Source organism: Aedes albopictus, chromosome 1, assembly GCF_035046485.1.
Source record: "Aedes albopictus strain Foshan chromosome 1, AalbF5, whole genome shotgun sequence".
In the NCBI taxonomy this organism is placed as follows: domain Eukaryota; kingdom Metazoa; phylum Arthropoda; class Insecta; order Diptera; family Culicidae; genus Aedes; species Aedes albopictus.
The window spans coordinates 169605229-169624226 of record NC_085136.1 but is presented as its reverse complement, the minus strand read 5'-3'; the positions used below and the strand labels follow the sequence as shown (position 1 = coordinate 169624226).

The 18998-nt window shown below is 39.6% G+C and overlaps 1 protein-coding gene across 1 annotated transcript; it reads right to left on the bottom strand.

The window, feature by feature from the left end:
• Positions 1-6699: 6699 nt before the first annotated feature.
• On the bottom strand, positions 6700-18645 carry LOC115253548 (uncharacterized). The gene is made up of 5 exons (XM_062845798.1): positions 17860-18645; positions 8036-8101; positions 7852-7898; positions 7100-7525; positions 6700-7036 (listed from the first exon to the last, which is right to left on the bottom strand). Exons 1-5 carry the CDS (start codon positions 18205-18207, stop codon positions 6958-6960), a joined length of 966 nt encoding a protein of 321 aa, XP_062701782.1. The 5' UTR covers positions 18208-18645; the 3' UTR covers positions 6700-6957.
• Between the last annotated feature and the right edge of the window lie 353 nt (positions 18646-18998).

The window sequence follows — 18998 nt, the reverse complement described above, 5'->3', positions numbered from 1 at the left end:
TTTATCAGTCACGCTCGTAAGGCTTCTGCAAACCTCTGATAGTAGTGTTTATCGCTTGAGACACTTATCTGTTTGCGATATCAGTGTCGAGCTGAGCGGGTAGGTCAACACGATACCACTGAGGTAAATGGCAGTCTCTCACATTTTGTCACGCTGCTGACTCTATAGGCATGGGTGATGCGGAAAAGGTAGTGAAAGTATTGCGACATTTGCACCCATTTAGACTCGGCCGAAATTCGTTATCATCACAGTCGAATTTCGCACACGACTTCGCAGCAGCTGGCACCCACAAGTTCGGTTGAGTTCATGACAGGGGCGTCGGATGCACAACAGGTAAACAAAACAAGTTTGATTAGTGTGAAATTTCGCCGGGAAATGATGATTCAGTGGATTCTCAAATTATCACAGTAGTCTAAACATTAATGAGAAACCCAATACTACTTCAACAAGATGTGTTCTATTCGTGTCGCATCACATCACACATGCCGACGACGACGTAGCGTTGCTAAACCAAACGACTTGTAGTGTGGTTTACCTGTAACGTAAGCGATGTGACTAAGTAGAAATAGGGGAAGTGTGGGTAATCTCTGCCTATGGAATTTTTCCAGAAGGCAGATTTCATGTAGGTAAATATACCTAGACTTGAACGCATACGTTGATTTTAAACATCTTCATATCTTGCGGCAACCTCAATGGATAAATGTACGACTCGTGCTGAAAAAATCATCATTTTGCCACTTGTTGCATAAATAACTATTTTAATATTTCCTAAGTGCATGGAAAGAGCCGTTAAAGTGAACCGTTCAGTACCTCGAGATTTGAAATACGAACAATTAAAAAAATGCAAATCGGTCATATCGTGATCAACGCAACGGCATTTGTTAACCCTTTGGAGCCGGAGAAGTCATACAGGGGAAGACAAAATGATCGGGACAGGCAAAATTTTCACTTTTCAAGAAATGTTCAACTAGCTGTAACTTTTCTAAAAGTGCATCAAATATTCTCAAATTTTTACTGTAAGTTCACTCCCTGTATGTAACCCAACATAGAAACAGATGTATAAATTCACACATATAATAAAACAGAACGCTGTCTTCGGCAAAGTTGTTGAAAAATGAGGTGAAAAATGGTATAATTTTTATTCGATACTTTATTGAGAACCTAGAACATCCTGAACACCATGAAGTTTGGAGAAACGAAATAATTGACATACCAGTTGTTTTAAAAAGCTGAACTTGGATAGGGGTTCCGTTCATATGTATTAATTTTGTCAAGAATATTAAAAGCTGTTTTGTAGTCTGGGATGTTCTAGGTGTTCCAAAATTGCCTATAGTGAAGTTCGTTAAATCTACAAGAATAAGTTTTATGAGGTTTTACCATAAATAATAGCATTGCATAATCTACTGGGATCCGAGAAGCTCTTTAAGTCTATAGTGCCATTTATAGATACTATAGGGATATTCCAGTTCAGCCAAACTGCCTTGGAGTTCAGAAATTCATATCTGCACTCGTAACAGTAGCCATATCTGCTATACTGAATAACGTTGCCTTATCAACTGCGGTTGCTGCACCAATATGAAGGAAACTAGATATTATTGTTAACCTTAAGGTTGAAGGATTCGGCAGTATATTTTAAGGTTCAAATAACCATCATTCAGTCATCATCAATCATCAATTATTCAAAAGCAGTTTTCTTGCTAGAAATACAAAAACTGTCAATAAAAAATATTTCACTGTTATCCAGATGCTGAGTAGAGTACATTGATAAATTTTCATTGAAATTGGATATGATTTCAGCGAAAAAACTGCTTTTGATTTTCTGGTAAACGTTGATGGTTTGTTTCCTCTTAAGCTTCTTCTTCATGTTGTCAACCTGAAGTCAAATTACATACATACATTTATTTGTTCAACATCACATTTAAGACAAGACATAATCAACAATAGTACACCACAATACTCGGTTTGTGGCTACCGTTCTCCATCCTCGGTCGCGCCCAGTGCTCGCCAGGTCACGCTCCACCTGGTCCGCCCATCGTGCTCTCTGCGCTCCACGCCTTTTTGTGCCAACCGGTCTGGTTGCTGGGTTCGCCGTAAAGTGCAGCGAGCTCGTGGTTCATCCTTCTCCGCCACACACCGTTCTCCTGCACACCGCCGAAGATCGTCCTTAGCACGCGTCGCTCGAAAACTCCGAGTGCTTGCAGGCCCTCCTCGAACATAGTCCATGTCTCGTGCCCGTAGAGGACCACCGATCTTGTTAGCGTTTTGTACATGGTGCATTTGGTGCGTGGGTGAAGTTTCTTCTTCTGGAGCCCGTAGTAAGCCCGACTTCCGCTGATGATGCGCCTCCGAATTTCACGGCTCACGTTGTTGCCAGCCGTCAGTAAGGATCCGAGGTAGACGAATTCCTCTACCACCTCGAAAGTATCCTCGTCTATCGTAACATTACTACCCAGACGGATTTGGTCGTGTTCGGTTCCGCCTACCAGCATGTACTTTGTTTTTAAGGCATTAACCACCAGTCCGACCTTTGCTGCTTCGCGTTTCAGGCGGGTGTACAGCTCTGCCACTGTTCCAAATGTTCTGGCAATAATGTCTATGTTGTCCGCAAAGCACACAAATTGACCGGATTTTGTGAAACTCGTTCCCCGGCTGTTGAGCCTAGCTCGTCGCATCACACCTTCCAGAGCGATGTTGAAGAGTAGGCATGAGAGTCCATCACCTTGTCGCAGTCCCCGGCGAGATTCGAATGAACTGGATAATTTACCCGAAACCCTTACGCAGTTTTGCACACCGTCCATCGTTGCTTTAATCAGTCTAGTCAGCTTCCCAGGAAAGCCGTTTTCGTCCCTGATTCTCCATAGCTCTGCGCGATCGGTACTGCCGTATGTCGCTTTGAAGTCGATGAACAGGTGATGCGTTTGGACCTGGTATTCACGGCATTTTTGGAGGATTTGCCGTACAGTGAAGATCTGGTCAGTTGTCGACCGGCCGTCGATGAAACCGGCTTGATAACTTCCCACGAACTCATTCGTTATAGGTGACAGACGACAGAAGATGATCTGGCATAGCACTTTGTTGGCAGCATTCAAAATAGTGATCGCCCTGAAGTTCTCACATTCCAAATGGTCGCCTTTCTTGTGTATGTGGCAGATTACCCCTTCCTTCCACTCCTCTGGTAGCTGTTCGGTTTCCCAGATCCTGACTATCAGCCGATGCAGATAGATGGCAAAATTTTCTGGGCCCATCTTGATGAGTTCAGCTGCGATACCATCCTTACCAGCTGCTTTGTTGGTTTTGAGCTGGCGAATAGCATCCTTAACTTCCCTCAGCGTGGGAGTTGATGCATTTCCGTCCTCCGCTGCACTGGTGTCGTCGTTTCCTCTGTTGCCGTGGGCTCCCGTGCCTACGTTCTCCACGCCGTTCAGGTGCTGATCGAAGTGCTACTTCCACCTTTCGATCACCTCACGTCCGTCCGTCAAGAGGCCTTCGTCTTTATCCCTGCATATTTCGGCTCGCGGCACGAAGCCGTTGCGGGATGCGTTGAGCTTCTGATAGAACTTCCGTATTTCTTGAAAACGGCACAGCAATTCTATTTCTTCACACTCCGCTTCTTCCAGGCGGCGCTTTTTCTCCCGAAAGAGGCGGGTCTACTGTTTCCGCTTCTGTTTGTAACGTTCTACGTTCTGTCAAGTCCCTTGCTGCAGCATTACCGCCCTCGCAGCGTTCTTCTCCTCCAAAACCGTTCTGCACTCTTCGTCGAACCATTCGTTCTGTCGATTCCGTTCCACGTACCCGATGGTGCTCTCGGCTGCATCGTTGATGGCTGCTTTCACTGTACTCCAGCAGTCATCTAGAGGGGCCTCATCGAGCTCCCCCTCGTCTGGCAACGCGGCCTCGAGATTCTGCGCGTATGCTGAGGCGACATCCGGTTGTTTCAGTCGCTCTAGGTTGTACCGTGGCGGTCGCCGGTACCGTACATTGTTGATGACGGAGAGTTTTGGGCGCAGTTTTACCATCACCAGATAGTGGTCGGAGTCGATGCTGGCGCCACGATAGGTCCTGACGTCGATAATGTCGGAGAAGTGCCGTCCGTCAATCAGAACGTGGTCGATTTGAGATGCCGTCTGCTGTGATGATCTCCAGGTGTAACGATAAGGGAGGCTGTGTTGGAAAAGGTGCTACGTATGGCCATATTTTTGGAGGCGGCGAAATCAAATATGAGTCGTAGGCGTTTTCGTTCGTTTGCTGGTGGGCGCTGAACTTACCAATCGTCGGTCTGAATTCCTCCTCCTGGCCACCTGAGCGTTTAAATCTCCTATGATGGTCTTGGCGTCGTGGCTTGGGCAGCGATCGTACTCGCGTTCGAGCTGCGCGTAAAATGCGTCCTTGTCATCATCAGTGCTTCCGGAGTGTGGGCTGTGCACGTTTGTTATGCTAAAGTTGAAGAATCGGCCCTTGATCCTCAACCTGCACATTCTTTCGTCGATCGGCCACCAACCGATCACGCGCCTCTGCATATCACCCATCACGATGAAAGCTGTTCCCAGCTCGCGTGTGTCTGGTAGATGGTATGATTACTTCAAAACATTCGCACCAAGGAGGATCCTGGCCAACGCACCTCCTGCAGCGCTACGATGCCGAACCCGCGGTCCTTCAGTAGATCGGTGAGTATGCGGGTGCTCCCAATGAAGTTGAGAGATCGGCAGTTCCTTGTACCGAGTTTCCAATCGCAAGTCCTTTTTGTTCGCTGGGGTCGTTGCCGTTGGTCTCGGTTCGCATTATTCCGTTGCTGATTTTCCGTTACAACCCCCTAATTTCGGGAGGACCATATTGCACAGTTGAGCTTAGAGTCCTTCCCTGGCAGTTGGACGTAGATCAGCCGCCCCTAACATGGGGATCAGACGCTGTTGTGAGCCGCTCCTCCTGGAGAACAGACGCTCTGGTTTGCCGAAGCAAACCCCCCTTCCCTGTCAGCCTACGACCAAAGTTCCCACCGGGGTTGGTTACCCGATCTTCCCTAAGGTTGCTCATAGTTTCCGGCCGGTACCGCGAGGAGGTAGTGATAGGAGTTGCTGGGCAGAGGCTAGTGGATCACAATGGGATCTGAATTGCGCAGCATACCCAGCCTTTACCGTGCCTGAAGTCAAATTATATATTATTATTTATCTTCGGGACATTAAGAGTCGTCCAAACTGTCCTAAAGTTAAATTATTGACAGTAACAATAGTTATTCTCACAATGAACTGTAATATTACGCATCCAACTGCAATCTGTAATTCCCCTGGCATTTCATGAGTCATTCTAAGATAGATTTGAGATGTTCCAGATCAACCAAATAACTTTAGAGACCATAGTTTCAGGTCTACATTTGTGATAAAAGCTTTTGCCACTACGTTGAGTAGCGTTACATTTTCCACATTATTCACCAAAGTATTTCGAGGAACAATAAGCGTTGTCATATATTTGTGGAATATTATGGGCCATCCTTACTGTTATGGAGCTTAGTTGATAAAAACAACCAATGTATTATGAAGTGATTTTGTTTTAGATAGTAACATTACACAACCGAATAGGATCCATGAATCTCTTAACCCTCAAGGGTCACTTCATGATAGTTTTGTGATAATTTAGGTCATTCAATCTTTCATGGACTACACAACTTTGCATCTACACCTGCAATACAATGAACCATATTTACCAATATGTTTCAATAACTCATTGGCATTATTCTGTACCTTTGCTTGTTTAAACTTCTATGAAACTCATTTTTTTATTCTGCATTCGTTGTAACCATTATTTGTGCTATAAAAAGTTACGTTACCTAGTCCAACTCACCCAGATCCGTGAACTTCTGTGAAACTCAGAGCCATTCCAAAATATCTTTGAGCTATTTCAGGATTACTAAACTTCCCTAAGAACTAAGAACATTCATCTGAGGCGAAAATATGACGAAGCCACATCTCGAGAAAAATCTGATGGCAAATGTGGGACGCGACCGAGGATAAGGACTGCAGCCACGAATAGAGTGTTGTATTGAAGAATTGTTGATTCAGTTTGATTATAATTGTAATCAACGTAAAATAAATGAGATAAATATAATCACTACGGTTGGTAATGTTGTGATTCAAAACAGCAAAAAGGTATTACTACGGTTGTTGACGCTATGTAATATATTGCAGGACAGTATGTATGATTAAGAATATCCTGAAGCTATGTCATAGTATCTGATTGTATTCTGTAAGCTCCAACAAATATAATAGATTATGCAACATAACTCTATGTAGCCAAAACAGAAACTTCAATAGCTGTAGATGCTAGATTTTAAACATCATAATAGTTTAGATGACTCCAGATAATCTGATAATGTCCATTGAACATTTAAAAAAAATACTGGACGATACATCACGATTTGGATGACTTTGGATATCCCAACAGATCTGATACTGTCTATTGAACTTTCACAAGACTCACTGGATATGATAGAATACAAATCGTAGCTTTGTATAATGAAAAAAGTTACTGTTACTCCCGTAGACTTTAGGATCTAAGCTCAAAAAACAGTTAGGATGACCTAGGATATCCCGACTGATCTGATACTGTCTATTGAACTTTCAGAAGACTTAATGGATATGATAGAATAGAAATCGTAGCTTTGTATAATGAAACAAGTTACTGTGGACACTCATAGGCTTTAGGATCTTGGAAAGAAATGTCCAAAGTAAAAGGAGGTGATAATGCAAAAAGGCGATCATTAAAATATTTTCTTTATTATTCATTTATATAAATTATTTACTATTTATAAACTAAACTACATTATCAATCACATTTTAAAAGTTTCATAAATAATATTTCACACAGCCATTTTGTTTGTATTATTAGCTTATATATACACATCTGAGTATGTATTTTTCTTTCAGCTACTTTCTTATTCGTTTGCGAGTAGAATTTTGAGAAAGTTTAGAAATTTTCCCTTGGAAAACTAACTGTTGAAGCATTTACACCAGTAATCGCTGCCAAAACATCGTCGTCAAGCATCCTGAAAATGTAAAATGGTTTAATTTACTGCAATTTTCGAGATTTTTTTTTCGGTTTCACTTACGGTAGTGCACCGAACTTGCTTTCAAGTGAGTGTACCGATGGCAGAAAGCAGCCAATAGATCTACTGGAAATTTCCGATTTGCCATCTGACGGAACTTCCAGAGACAATCCGTACAGATCTTCTTGAGTCCAAAACCCAAACTCGTCGTAATTGTCCACTTTCGAAATGTGACAATCATCATCAATGAAAAACTCTTCTTCATCACAGAATGATTCATCTTCGATTGTCTCATCATCAGATTGCTCATCATGGAGAGGAGCGTCCCAATCAATCTCGAATGGACGTAGAACTCGTTCTAGGGGATCGGTCTCACTGGTGTACTGTATCATAGCGTCATAATCATCGTTTTCACAGTCGTGATCGTTGTCCGTATTTTCATTGTAGGATACAAAAAGCTCATTGTCACCTGCTTTGTCACTTGATGTACTGAAAAAAATGGGGTTTATTATAATTCTTTTTTTTTTATTATTATGAAAGATAATAAGCAAAGATGGCTACCGTATTCAAAATCAATGTCGACTGTGCCTGATTTCTTAGCTCGTTCTTAATGATAGTTGAAAAGAGACAGAGATACACAAGGCAGCGGGAGAAGTAGTGTTGAAATCTGTAGTTATAACCTATAGTTATAACCATTTAATCAGCAACTATTTAGCAGCACTTAAGACACATATATTACTATTTTTTCAGATAATGATCAGCTGTAAAGCGCATTCTAACTGCTTATAGATTACTTGAGATGATTTAATACTTACTTTTCATCGCTATCTTCAACAAAAAATGAATGATTCGAAGTTATTCCCTAAAACACATAAAGAAAAAAAATCACAAATTGATAAGAAATCAGTCATTTGGCTTTGACAATTGCTACAATTACCTAGACAGTAACAAGGTGGATCGATCACACCGAAAAAACATACCAATACTAGTACTACATACCTTATTGCTCAAAGAAAAATCGTCCATTTCAATCCATGAATTGTCATATGACATGTCGTTCATATTCTGAAATAAGGTGAAAAATAAAGTTCAATTGAAATTACACCAATTCAAATAAGGTGGATGTGTGCAGGATCCAAGCTAAGAAAATTCAAATTTAACTTGTTTCACCATTTTGCCACAACGAAGCAAAAACGTTTTATGCAATTCAGTATCATAATTTATATTTTATCTAACTCATTTTGGTATCATAATGGTCATTTTTCCCGAACTGGTTCATTATGCAACTGAAATGAGTTGCATAATGAAAAATAGTTGTATAATGTTTACAATACAACTCATTTGAGTTGCATTATGAACATTATGCAACTCAAATTAGTTGCATTATGAAAAAATCATTGCATAAAATGTTGTATGGAACTCGTTGCAAAACTCGATAACTCGATCGGCATGCCTCGTTGGATAAATGTACGACTCGTGCTGAAAAAATCAACTGTTTGCAACTCGTTACATAAATAACTATTGCAACTTTAGCATCAATGGCGATACCTTAGGCCATCCAAATCATTCTGGAGTTAAGGTCTTTATATCTACACCCGTAATAACGCATCGGGTGCATTTCATACTTGGTATAGTGCGTTTTGGTAGTCATAGAAGATCAGAGGCATCCTGGATCACCCTAACTATTCTGAAGTTGAGAAATATGGTTTTAATTTGAAATGGTATATCAATAGAAGTTTCCATTTGATTTATACACATAGTGCAAGCCATAGGAGAGAAGTTTCCAGAGCATCAGAGATATCTGAGGTCACCTTTCAGTATTATGTGGTTAAGGCCTTCAGATCCATACTCGTAACAAAGCATCCTGCACGTTCAAAATTTGGTGCAGTGTGTTTCAGTAGACATAGATGATAAGTCGACAATATATAATACAACTTGAAGCTTTTTTAGATCAACCAAACCATTCTGAAGCTTAAATATACGGTTTTCATTTGTAATGACCTATCAAGTGCACTAATATCAGCATTTATCTCATTTGATTCAAACATACAATACAAGTCGTGGGAGACAAATTTCCAGTACATCAGTGATATCTGCAGTATCATTTTTTTATATTATATGGTTAAGGCCTCCAAATCTACACTCGTCACAAAGCATCGGCTAAACGTTAAACTCATTATAATGCGTTTTGGTAGTCATAGAAGATTAGTTGATTCACGTGATACTTGAATAAACATCTTAGAAGCTTCGCGGATCATCCAAACTATTCTGATAATGAGACATATAATTTGTGTGTGTAATGGTCTATCAAAAGAAGTGCACAAATATCAGAATTTTAACAGTTTAACCTCTTCAACTCCTCCCTTGGGCACGAGCTTGCATCGGCTACATTTCAAACTTAGTGTAGAGTATTGCAGTAGACATATTAGATCAATTCAATCATATTTCTTGTATGTTCACACTGCACCACGTTTTGAACGAGTAGGGTGCTTTGTTACGAGTATAGATCTGAATGCCTTAACCACATAATACTGAAAGGTGACCTCAGATATCTCTGATGCTCTGGAAACTTCTCTCCCATGGCTTGCACTATGTGTATGAATCAAATGGGCAAATTCTGATGTTTGTGCACTTCTCTTGATATACCATTTCAAATTCAAATCATATTTCTCAATTTCAGAATAGTTCGGATGATCCAGGATGCCTCTATGACGTATATACAAGTATCATGTGATTCAACTGATCTTCTAGGACCACCAAAACGCACTATACCAAGTTTGGTCGATTCCTTACTCGGCTGAAGAGCAGGACTCAGACAAGGTAAACCATGTATGGTCGACAAATGCCTATCAGAAAGCCTGTGAAATCTTTACGCCGTCGAGGGTCGAATGGGCACTGAGTTCTTTTCAACCTTTTAAATCTGCTGGGATAGATGGAATCTTTCCAGCGTTACTTCAACAAGGGAAAGAAGCGATTGGTCCGCTCTTAACCGAAATATTTAGAGCCAGTATCACTTTAGCTTACATACCTAAGGCATGGCGTAAGGTTCGTGTTGTTTTTATTCCAAAAGCTGGCAAAAGAGATAAAACAACACCTAAAGCCTTCAGACCTATAAGCCTTTCCTGTGTTCTGTTGAAGACCATGAAGAAAATAGTGGATGACTTTATCAAGTCTAACAGCTTAGTAGAAATGCCTCTTAGCAAGTTTCAATTTGCTTATCAAACAGGTAAATCTACCATAACAGCGCTACAGTCGCTCGTCAGCAAAGTTGAGAAATCGCTTCAAGCCAAGGAAATTGCCGTGGTTGCTTTTCTCGACATTGAAGGAGCATTCGATAACGCATCCCACAGCTCAATGCGTTCAGCAATGGAAGCAAGGGGCCCATGTAGCCGAGGCGGTAAACGCACGGGTATTCAGCATGACCATGCTGAGGGTGACGGGTTCGCTTCCCGGTCGGTCCAGGATCTTTTCGTAAAGGAAATTTCCTTGACTTCCTTGGGCATAGAGTATCTTCGTGCCTGCCACACGATATACACATGCAAAATGGTCATTGGCAGAGAAAGCTCTCAGTTAATAACTGTGGAAGTGCTCATAGAACACTAAGCTGAGAAGCAGGCTTTGTCCCAGTGAGGACGTTACGCCAAGAAGAAGAAGAAGAATGGAAGCAAGGGGCTTGGATAAATGCATTATCGAATGGATAATATCGATGCTTAAAGATCGAGAGATCTCTTCCGTTCTTGGAGGTGCGCAACTATCAGTCAGATCTGTGAAGGGCTGTCCTCAAGGAGGAGTACTATCGCCCTTATTGTGGTCTTTGGTAGTGGACGAACCAAGGGACGAACTCCTTAAAAAGCTTATTAATCAAGGTTTTGAGGTTATTGGATACGCAGATGATGTAGCCATTCTGGTACGTGGAAAATATGACGACACGATATCCAGTCGGCTACAATCTGCGTTGAATGTTACCCTCAAATGGTGCCGAGAGGAGAGAGAGAAGTCCCAAAAAAATGACCACGTGGTTTATGGACAGCCCCTAACGAAGACCAACTATGATGTTCCCTTCAAAGTGGTGAAACCGTGTCGCTATATTTGGGATGCTGGTGGGCCAAGTTTACGTCCAGGTTCTATTGTATTTTATACTGATGGGTCCAAGATGGGTGAAAATACAGGAGCTGGTGTTTTCGGCCCTGGTATAAGTAAGGATATACCAATGGGATGCAGTCCTACTGTATTTCAAGCAGAAATTCAAGCCATTCTAGAGTGTGCCAACATTTGTCTGAAAAGAAATTATAGGTTTGCCAAGATCTGTATTTTTTCGGACAGTCAGGCGGCTCTAAATGCGCTAAAGGCTTTCACTTGCCAATCAAAGCTAGTGTGGGAATGCATTATTTCTCTGAGGCAATTGGCCAGTAGGAACGAGGTAACTTTATACTGGGTGCCCGGTCATTGTGGAATACTGGGAAATGAAAACGCCGACAATTTAGCCAGACAGGGTGCGGCATCAAGCTTTGTAGGCCCTGAACCTTTCTGTGGAGTTCCTGAGTGTGCTCTACGGATGAAACTAAAAACTTGGGAAATGTCCACGGTAGAATCTAATTGGAATGCCACGGATACATCCAAGCAAGCGAAAAGGTTCATAAAACCCAGTGCAGAAAAAGCCAGGTCCATATTGAATCTAAACAAAAGAAATCTCAGGGTAATTACTGGTCTGATGACTGGTCACTGCCCGATTAATTATCATCTGAATAAGATTGGAAAAATCCAATCCTCCGAGTGTCGTTTGGGGCTGTAAGGGAAATTTCACGACTTTTTGACACCCCCACCCCCCCTTGTAAGATTTTTTGTATGAGAACTCAAATATTTTTGTATGACGCGTAAGATTTCTAAAGCCCCCCCTCCCCCCATAAACCCTTACGTAATTAATGGACAGCCTCTTTCTGTCAAGCGGAAAACGAAACTGCTGAACATTTACTCTGCAACTGTGGAGTACTATCCAATCAGAGATTGGCGGTATTTGGTAAAGGGTTTCTAGAGCCCTTGGAAATTTGGCGAAGTAATCCCAACAGGGTAATAAACTTCAGAAAACGAGTTGTGCCTAGTTGGGATCAGGTGTTTCATCAGCTCAATTGTGACAGGATATTTGACTAGCACCAAATTAAATATGGATCATACCACAATATTCCTAAATAATGGACGCAGTGGTTAAAAAGGCTCTACAGATGAGGAAAAAAAATACCAAGTTTGAAATGCACCCGATGCGTTATTACGGGTGTAGATATAAAGGCCTTAACTCCAGAATGATTTGGATGGCTTAAGGTATCGCCATTGATGTGCAGTTAGTCTTTCATACTCTGATTTACATGTATGGATCTAATCAAATCAGTTCTGACATTCATACACTAGTTTGAAATAGTATTACAGGTAAAGGCGTTACAATCAGAACTCCAGAGCTATTTCAAGTTGCCTAGATCATCACAAGGTCATGACTACCATCATTTCATGTTTCAAAATCAAAATATATATTTGAATGTAATTCAGCAAGTTCAAGTGATTTAAAAAGTAAACACAACTATTTGTATTCAGTAGACAAAGTTCAAAACTTCTGGACGTTTTGGATAACCTGGAGATCTATGTTACAACTGTAAAAGGACATAAGATATTTCTATCTAACAGCCCCAACCCAAACAAAGAATATTGTCCAATTTCCTTTGAAATATATCACATGTACATAGAAATAAAACGCGGAATCGAATGAAGAACTAGTGGTATGTAGTGTACACCAGCTATATCTCCAAAATGTTCTTGCACAATAATCTCCATATGATATATGCATATGATAGCACAACAAATAAAATCCCCTTGATAAAAACGTTTTGGTTTTGCAAATCCACCCACTGGATCAAAAGCTATAGGTAAAACAAAAAAAGTTGTCCACATCTTTTAAGGGTTAAGCGGAGAAATTTGATTATTTGCAAGAAAATATTTGTTAATTTATGTTACTTTAATAATTTAGCAGTATTCATGGCTAAACATTACAATAATTGCCCTGTCTAAATTATATATACCTGAGGGTGTCCAAAAACATATATTCGGTGTCCAAAACGCAATTCTAACAGGCGATAGGAAATTGTGATTTTCTCAGCTTAAAATGGTTTCGTTAAGGTTTTTGTCACCAGGAACGCAAAGTACAGTCATATTATAAGCGTATTAGTAACTTTGGAAAATATTCAATTAGTTTCTAAGGAAGCTAGGGGACGATTTTTTCGCCGTTGTCCTCAGCCTGTCCAAAATACATGAATTACCCCCATTTGTTTGGAACAAAGCTTTTTCGATTCCTTTTAGCATCCAAAACAACTATGCAAAATTTAGGAGCGATTTGTTGCGTCCCCGTATTCCGCATTGCGATTGAAATTTGTATAGAAGTTAGTATGGGAAAACGTACTTTTTTGTATTTTTTCTCATAAGTTGATTTTTTTTGTCTAAAACGATGTAACTAATGACGTTAAAGTATAGCTTTGGATATACTAAAAAACTGTGCCAAAACCGCAAAGTGATCCGACACTTGTGACAAAATTACGTTCAGATCATCTGATGGTGGTTAACATTTAACATGTAAAGGAATAACATCAATAATAAAATCAATTTATGAGAAAAATGCAAAAAAGTATGTTTTCCCATAATAAATTCCATATAAATTTGAACTAGGGTATGTGTGCCATCAGTAATCTCACGCTCCCATATTCATCCTATTCGAAAACAAGCGATTACGGCACCGATTGATTCCGTTCTTTGTGTTTACATGGGTGCTCACTTCTAATAAAAAAATACAAAAATAAGAAACAAAACAAACAGCGCTCCAATCCCTTGTTTTTCGTAGGATGAAAATGGGAGCCACATGCTTAATAAGGGAACCAATACCCTATAATGCGAAATATGGGATCGCAACCAATCGTTCCCAAATTTTGCACAGTTGTTTTGAACGCTAATATAGATTGAAAAAGCTTTGTTCAGTGCTGATGCGATCAAAAATTAATTTTCCCCATACAATATTGATCCACTCTTATCTGCTCACTCGTTTACTTACGGTTTTTGTTTCGAAACTAGCGCACGAAATCGAAGGCAGCTATGTTGTTCTTCATTACCCAGTGGTCCACGAACCAGATTTACGAGGAAAGATGCATTCAGCCCCTTCAAATGAGTTTTTAGACAAATATGGTCTTCTACAAAGTTGTTCCTAAAAATAAGGATCTCTTTCCAATGTACATGAAAATTAGGGTGGTCCATATTTTCAAAGAAATTTAAAACCTAACTTTTTTATTTGCAAGAATAACTAAATGCATTCTTCGGCAAATTTGTAGATCTATCAATTTTGAGCAAGTTTGCTTAGGGTGGTTCAATGAAAACCGGTTTACTGGCATTAACTTTTTCAGTTTCGATTTTTCATCAAAGTCGCCCAAAAAACACGTGTAGAGAATTTGAAGACGCGCCGTTTCGTGTGCTGAGATGATCGTTATCTCTATTGGTTAAATAGTTACAGGTGTTTTTTCTTTAAAAAATCATAGTTTGTTGAAAAGGTGATATGACGGGTTGGGGCAAACATAAAAAATATCTTTTGCTCGCATCCAAAAGAAGAAATGTTGTTATAAAACACATGTATCAAAAAATTAGAGGAGTGTCATTTCTGTAACTCAAGTAAAAAATACTTGAAATGTTCCTATTTTTTTTTCTAGAAAATCATCAATATTTTTTGAACGGAATGACGTACCAACATTCTCAGCGCACGAAAATGCGCGTTTTTGGAAGCTCTAAAACTGGTTCTTTGATTACTTTGACGAGAAATTTGAAACATTTACATTTTAATTATACTTGCAAATAAAAACTAGGTTTCCAATTTCTTTGAAAATATGGACCACTCTAATTTTCATGTACATTGGAAAGAGGGCCTTATTTTTAGGAACAACTTTGTAGAACTAAAAACTCATTTGAAGGCGCTGAATGCATCTTTCCTCGTAAATCTGTTACGTGGACCATTGTGCATTGTCTGGATACCCGTTTACGTGCGCGAGCAATTGAAATGAACAATAGGGTAAGAAATTAAAATTTGAACTAGTCAAAATGTAATCTTAATTTGAACTATTTTGAAATTCATTGAAATGACGTACTTTTTGGGCAAATATTGTCCGGAAAAAGATGTTAAACATTTTTCCGTAATATAATCTGATAACATACGCTTTAAAAGCATTGAAAAAAGCGTTTTGCCATCGAAAATAAGCAATTGAAAAATCACTGTGATTTCACCTATTTCCCCCCAGAGAAAGCCCATTTTCGGTGCACCCATACAGCTCATGCATTGCATCACACGCAATAAGTGAATACGTTAAATGAAAGCTTATTTATCGTAGAATCGACCAACCGAATAATATTCCGCATTATTTGTCATAAAGTTATCAAATTTAAGTGATTCTTACTTGGAGAATGTTATCTTAAGTTGAACCATTTGTAATCTAAATTTGAACTAGTAAACGGAGGTGAGCTTCTAGTGTTGGCCTGTAGATTGCGCTAGTGGTTGCTTTGTTTACTCTTAGGGGATGAAAAATTCCAAATTTAGTTTCCAAATTCCTAAAGAATTTCGAACATTCTGAGTTGAGATTCCACTGCCTAATGAAAAATAGGTATGAGAATTAGCAGATTCATGTGATTTTTAATTGTTTAGCATGGAATTGGCTGTTTTGTGAGTTGCTCGAGCTGCTGCCGCCAGTAGTTCAAATTAAGATTAAAATTGGTTCAAATTATAATTACGATGGTTCAAATTAAGATTAAAATCATTGTTGTTGAAAAATCAAATATTTCAATGAAATTCGGTGCAAATACAAACTTTTTACCATTTAACTAAAAGCTTATATCCATGGCTTTCATGTACATACGATTTTGCCGTAGTAAATTATTTCCATGTGGGATAAAAAATCACTTAAAATTTGCACTGCTTCAGAAAGCCGCAATTTGGTTCAAATTTCATAGCTTCCTATGATTTTGCGTGCAAGTTTCGAACGACAAGCATGCAGGGCTGGATCTAAGGGGGGCCCGGGTAATCATCCAATTTCCCATGTATTTAGTCTGAAAACCCCATGCAAACTTGAACTCCTTTGCGACAGCTCAGTTTTTAACCGATTGAGCTTGAATCTTTCACAGGTTATTCTTCTCGCCAGGGAGCAAAATCCTAGAGACCTAGAGAATGCCCCGTGGATTTTGACCATCTATTTTCTCTCTCTTTACAAATCTGGGCCGGTCTAGTATGATATGATATGTTAGATTACCAATAATAATTTGATATCGATGCAGGGCACTCAATCAAGGGTATATAAAAATATTTTTTTGTCTTTCTGTCTGACCCAGATGGATTCCCCAAAACCGGCAACAAACCATGCCAAAATGCCAAAACTTCAACTCGACCGATCGAAATTCCGACCGAGGCCGACCAGAAAAACGACCACACAAACACCACCAGACGGCAAACAAACCCCACACAGGTTCTTAACATGGTCTGAGACCCACCCCCCTCTGGAAATAAGGAATCCCATATAAATGCATTTGTGGGGCACTTCTCTATGAAGCTGCAAGTCAATAATGAACACAGTAGGCGATCACTACCTACCTACAACGTTTGCCGGACCAGTTAGTATGAAATATACCGTGATTTCTGGTGAAATTGATCCTTTTTCACACTTTTTGACGTTTAAGTTTTGAACAGTTTCCGATATGATCAATGTCGATGCTTTAAAACAAGTACGGCCATGGATTTCATCAGTCAACGAGGTTGAAACTTTTACAGCAAATCATTTTATAGTGTTATAAATAATATTTGCAATAAAAAATCAATACTTTTGCTTTCGGGGTGAAATTGATCAGTCAGTGAAATGGCTTCGTAAGAGCTGAACAAATCATTTCCAATTGAATTCGAGATCTTAGAATGCGAAAAGAATCGCAAAACTCTTACAAGTTTACTAAATGTTTTATTATTATGCCTCTGGGTTTGACAGGAAGAACACTCATTCCACTGAGCTACTCTTGCCGTTCGTCACAAATACATTCAAAAACATCTGTTACTTCGCGAAACCCACGTGCTTTTGTTTTTGGCGGGATCACTTTTTCTTTTGTTTTGCCTTGCGACTGTCATGCGGCGTATGCCTTGCGAGCGTACGACCGCAGGACTCTAATAAAAGATAAGCGCGACAATATTTAAGCTTAAAATTTTGGTTAGCCTGGAAGTATGCAATATAATTGGAAAATGTGTGATCACTTCCGAAAAAATCACTTTTCTGTATAAATGTTAATGATAATCCACATTGTGATAACAAAATCGGGTTTAGTGATTACTTTAGAGCTAGAAACATTGATTCGAATGTTCATTACATGTGCGATATTACTATATGGCAACGAAAGTTTGAAGGCGTCTTTTACAATCGCTAAACACATTGTTTGGAAAAATGTTAAATTTAACGCAGAAATAATTAATGAATTAGCTATAAAATTTGTTAATTAATCATTTAATAGCCCTTGAGTCAGATGATGATCATTTTTCTTACCTCATTTTAAGTTTAAAGCGGTATTTTTGGCAAATAAAAATTGATCTCACGTCGATCAATTTCACTCCACTAATCAATTTCACCCCACTGATCAATTTCACCCGAAATCACGGTACCCTTTTTCAACATTTTCGTGACATGTAATTTCCACCAAAAATGCAACAACTTATGAAGAGATCTTTTTATTCGCCGATCACTGTCAAAATAGATTTGATAACTCCTAAACCCGAAAACACCTACCTCTTCTTCCTCTTCTAAAAGCTCCTTATCACTACATTGATTTGTATCGCCAAGTGGTCTTTTTGGCGGCCCTCCTCGTTCACGATTTTTCCTCAGCTGATTACAACGTTGCACCGCATCCAAAACAACGAGATACTGCCACAATGCTCCGCGAAATAGATTGTAGCACACAAAACAAATCAAACGAAACACCATCAACAGAAGATTAATCCTTCGGAAGCAATAGCATGTACGATCGCGATCACTTCTACCGCCCAAACGGAAATTAAAAGTACCACCCACAAGCACGTTATCCATTGGGGGTGATCTTCGGAAACGGATTGTTTCTTGTGTCTTTGCCGCCAACATGATCTGTACTAGATGATTATCTCCTGGAGGATCGCAAACCGTTGTTATCTACTCGATGATCTGATGCGTACTGATCTCCACTTGGGATCATCTGTATCCGACAAAACGGATAAAACTGTATTGTTTGGAACATTTTTCAGTTACAGATTATCGTTCTTTTCGCTTTGCTTCAGAGTGGTCCGGTGCAGGTAGCGTACCTAGATAAATAAAAAAAAGTATTGTCGGATACAGTGCTAGCAAATTGGCATTACCTGCTCGATTGTAATACCCCGGACAGACATGTGATACGAGTGTGATTCCTGTACAACGGTACGCAGTGTCAAGAAAATTTTGACAAGACTGACTTGAACTGAGAGAATTTTCAGTATGGCACTCATTTCAAGCGCAATTGTACAGTGATTCTTGTATCACATGTGTGTCATAAGTATAACGTGAAAGCGAAACTTGAGAAAATGTACGTACGACATCCTTTCACAGCATCATAACATAACGATCAACCAGGCGATCAACATATCATTAATGTTGCACATTTATGTATGAAATTCAAACACGTAGAGTTTGCTGTAGGTTAAAATATTATGTTTTTGGTTGAAATCCGAAGTGACTGGCGGTGCAAAAATTGATTTTTAATCTACTTAGAAATGTCGCAACTCAATTTGGATTAGTGCATATTGTAGCTCTTAATAGCCTAATGATGCGCAACAGAAAAAAATATTTACTTTGCAACTTCAACTTCGCATGTGCTTCAGGCGACGATTATACACATAAATAAAAATATCGTAATAATAATA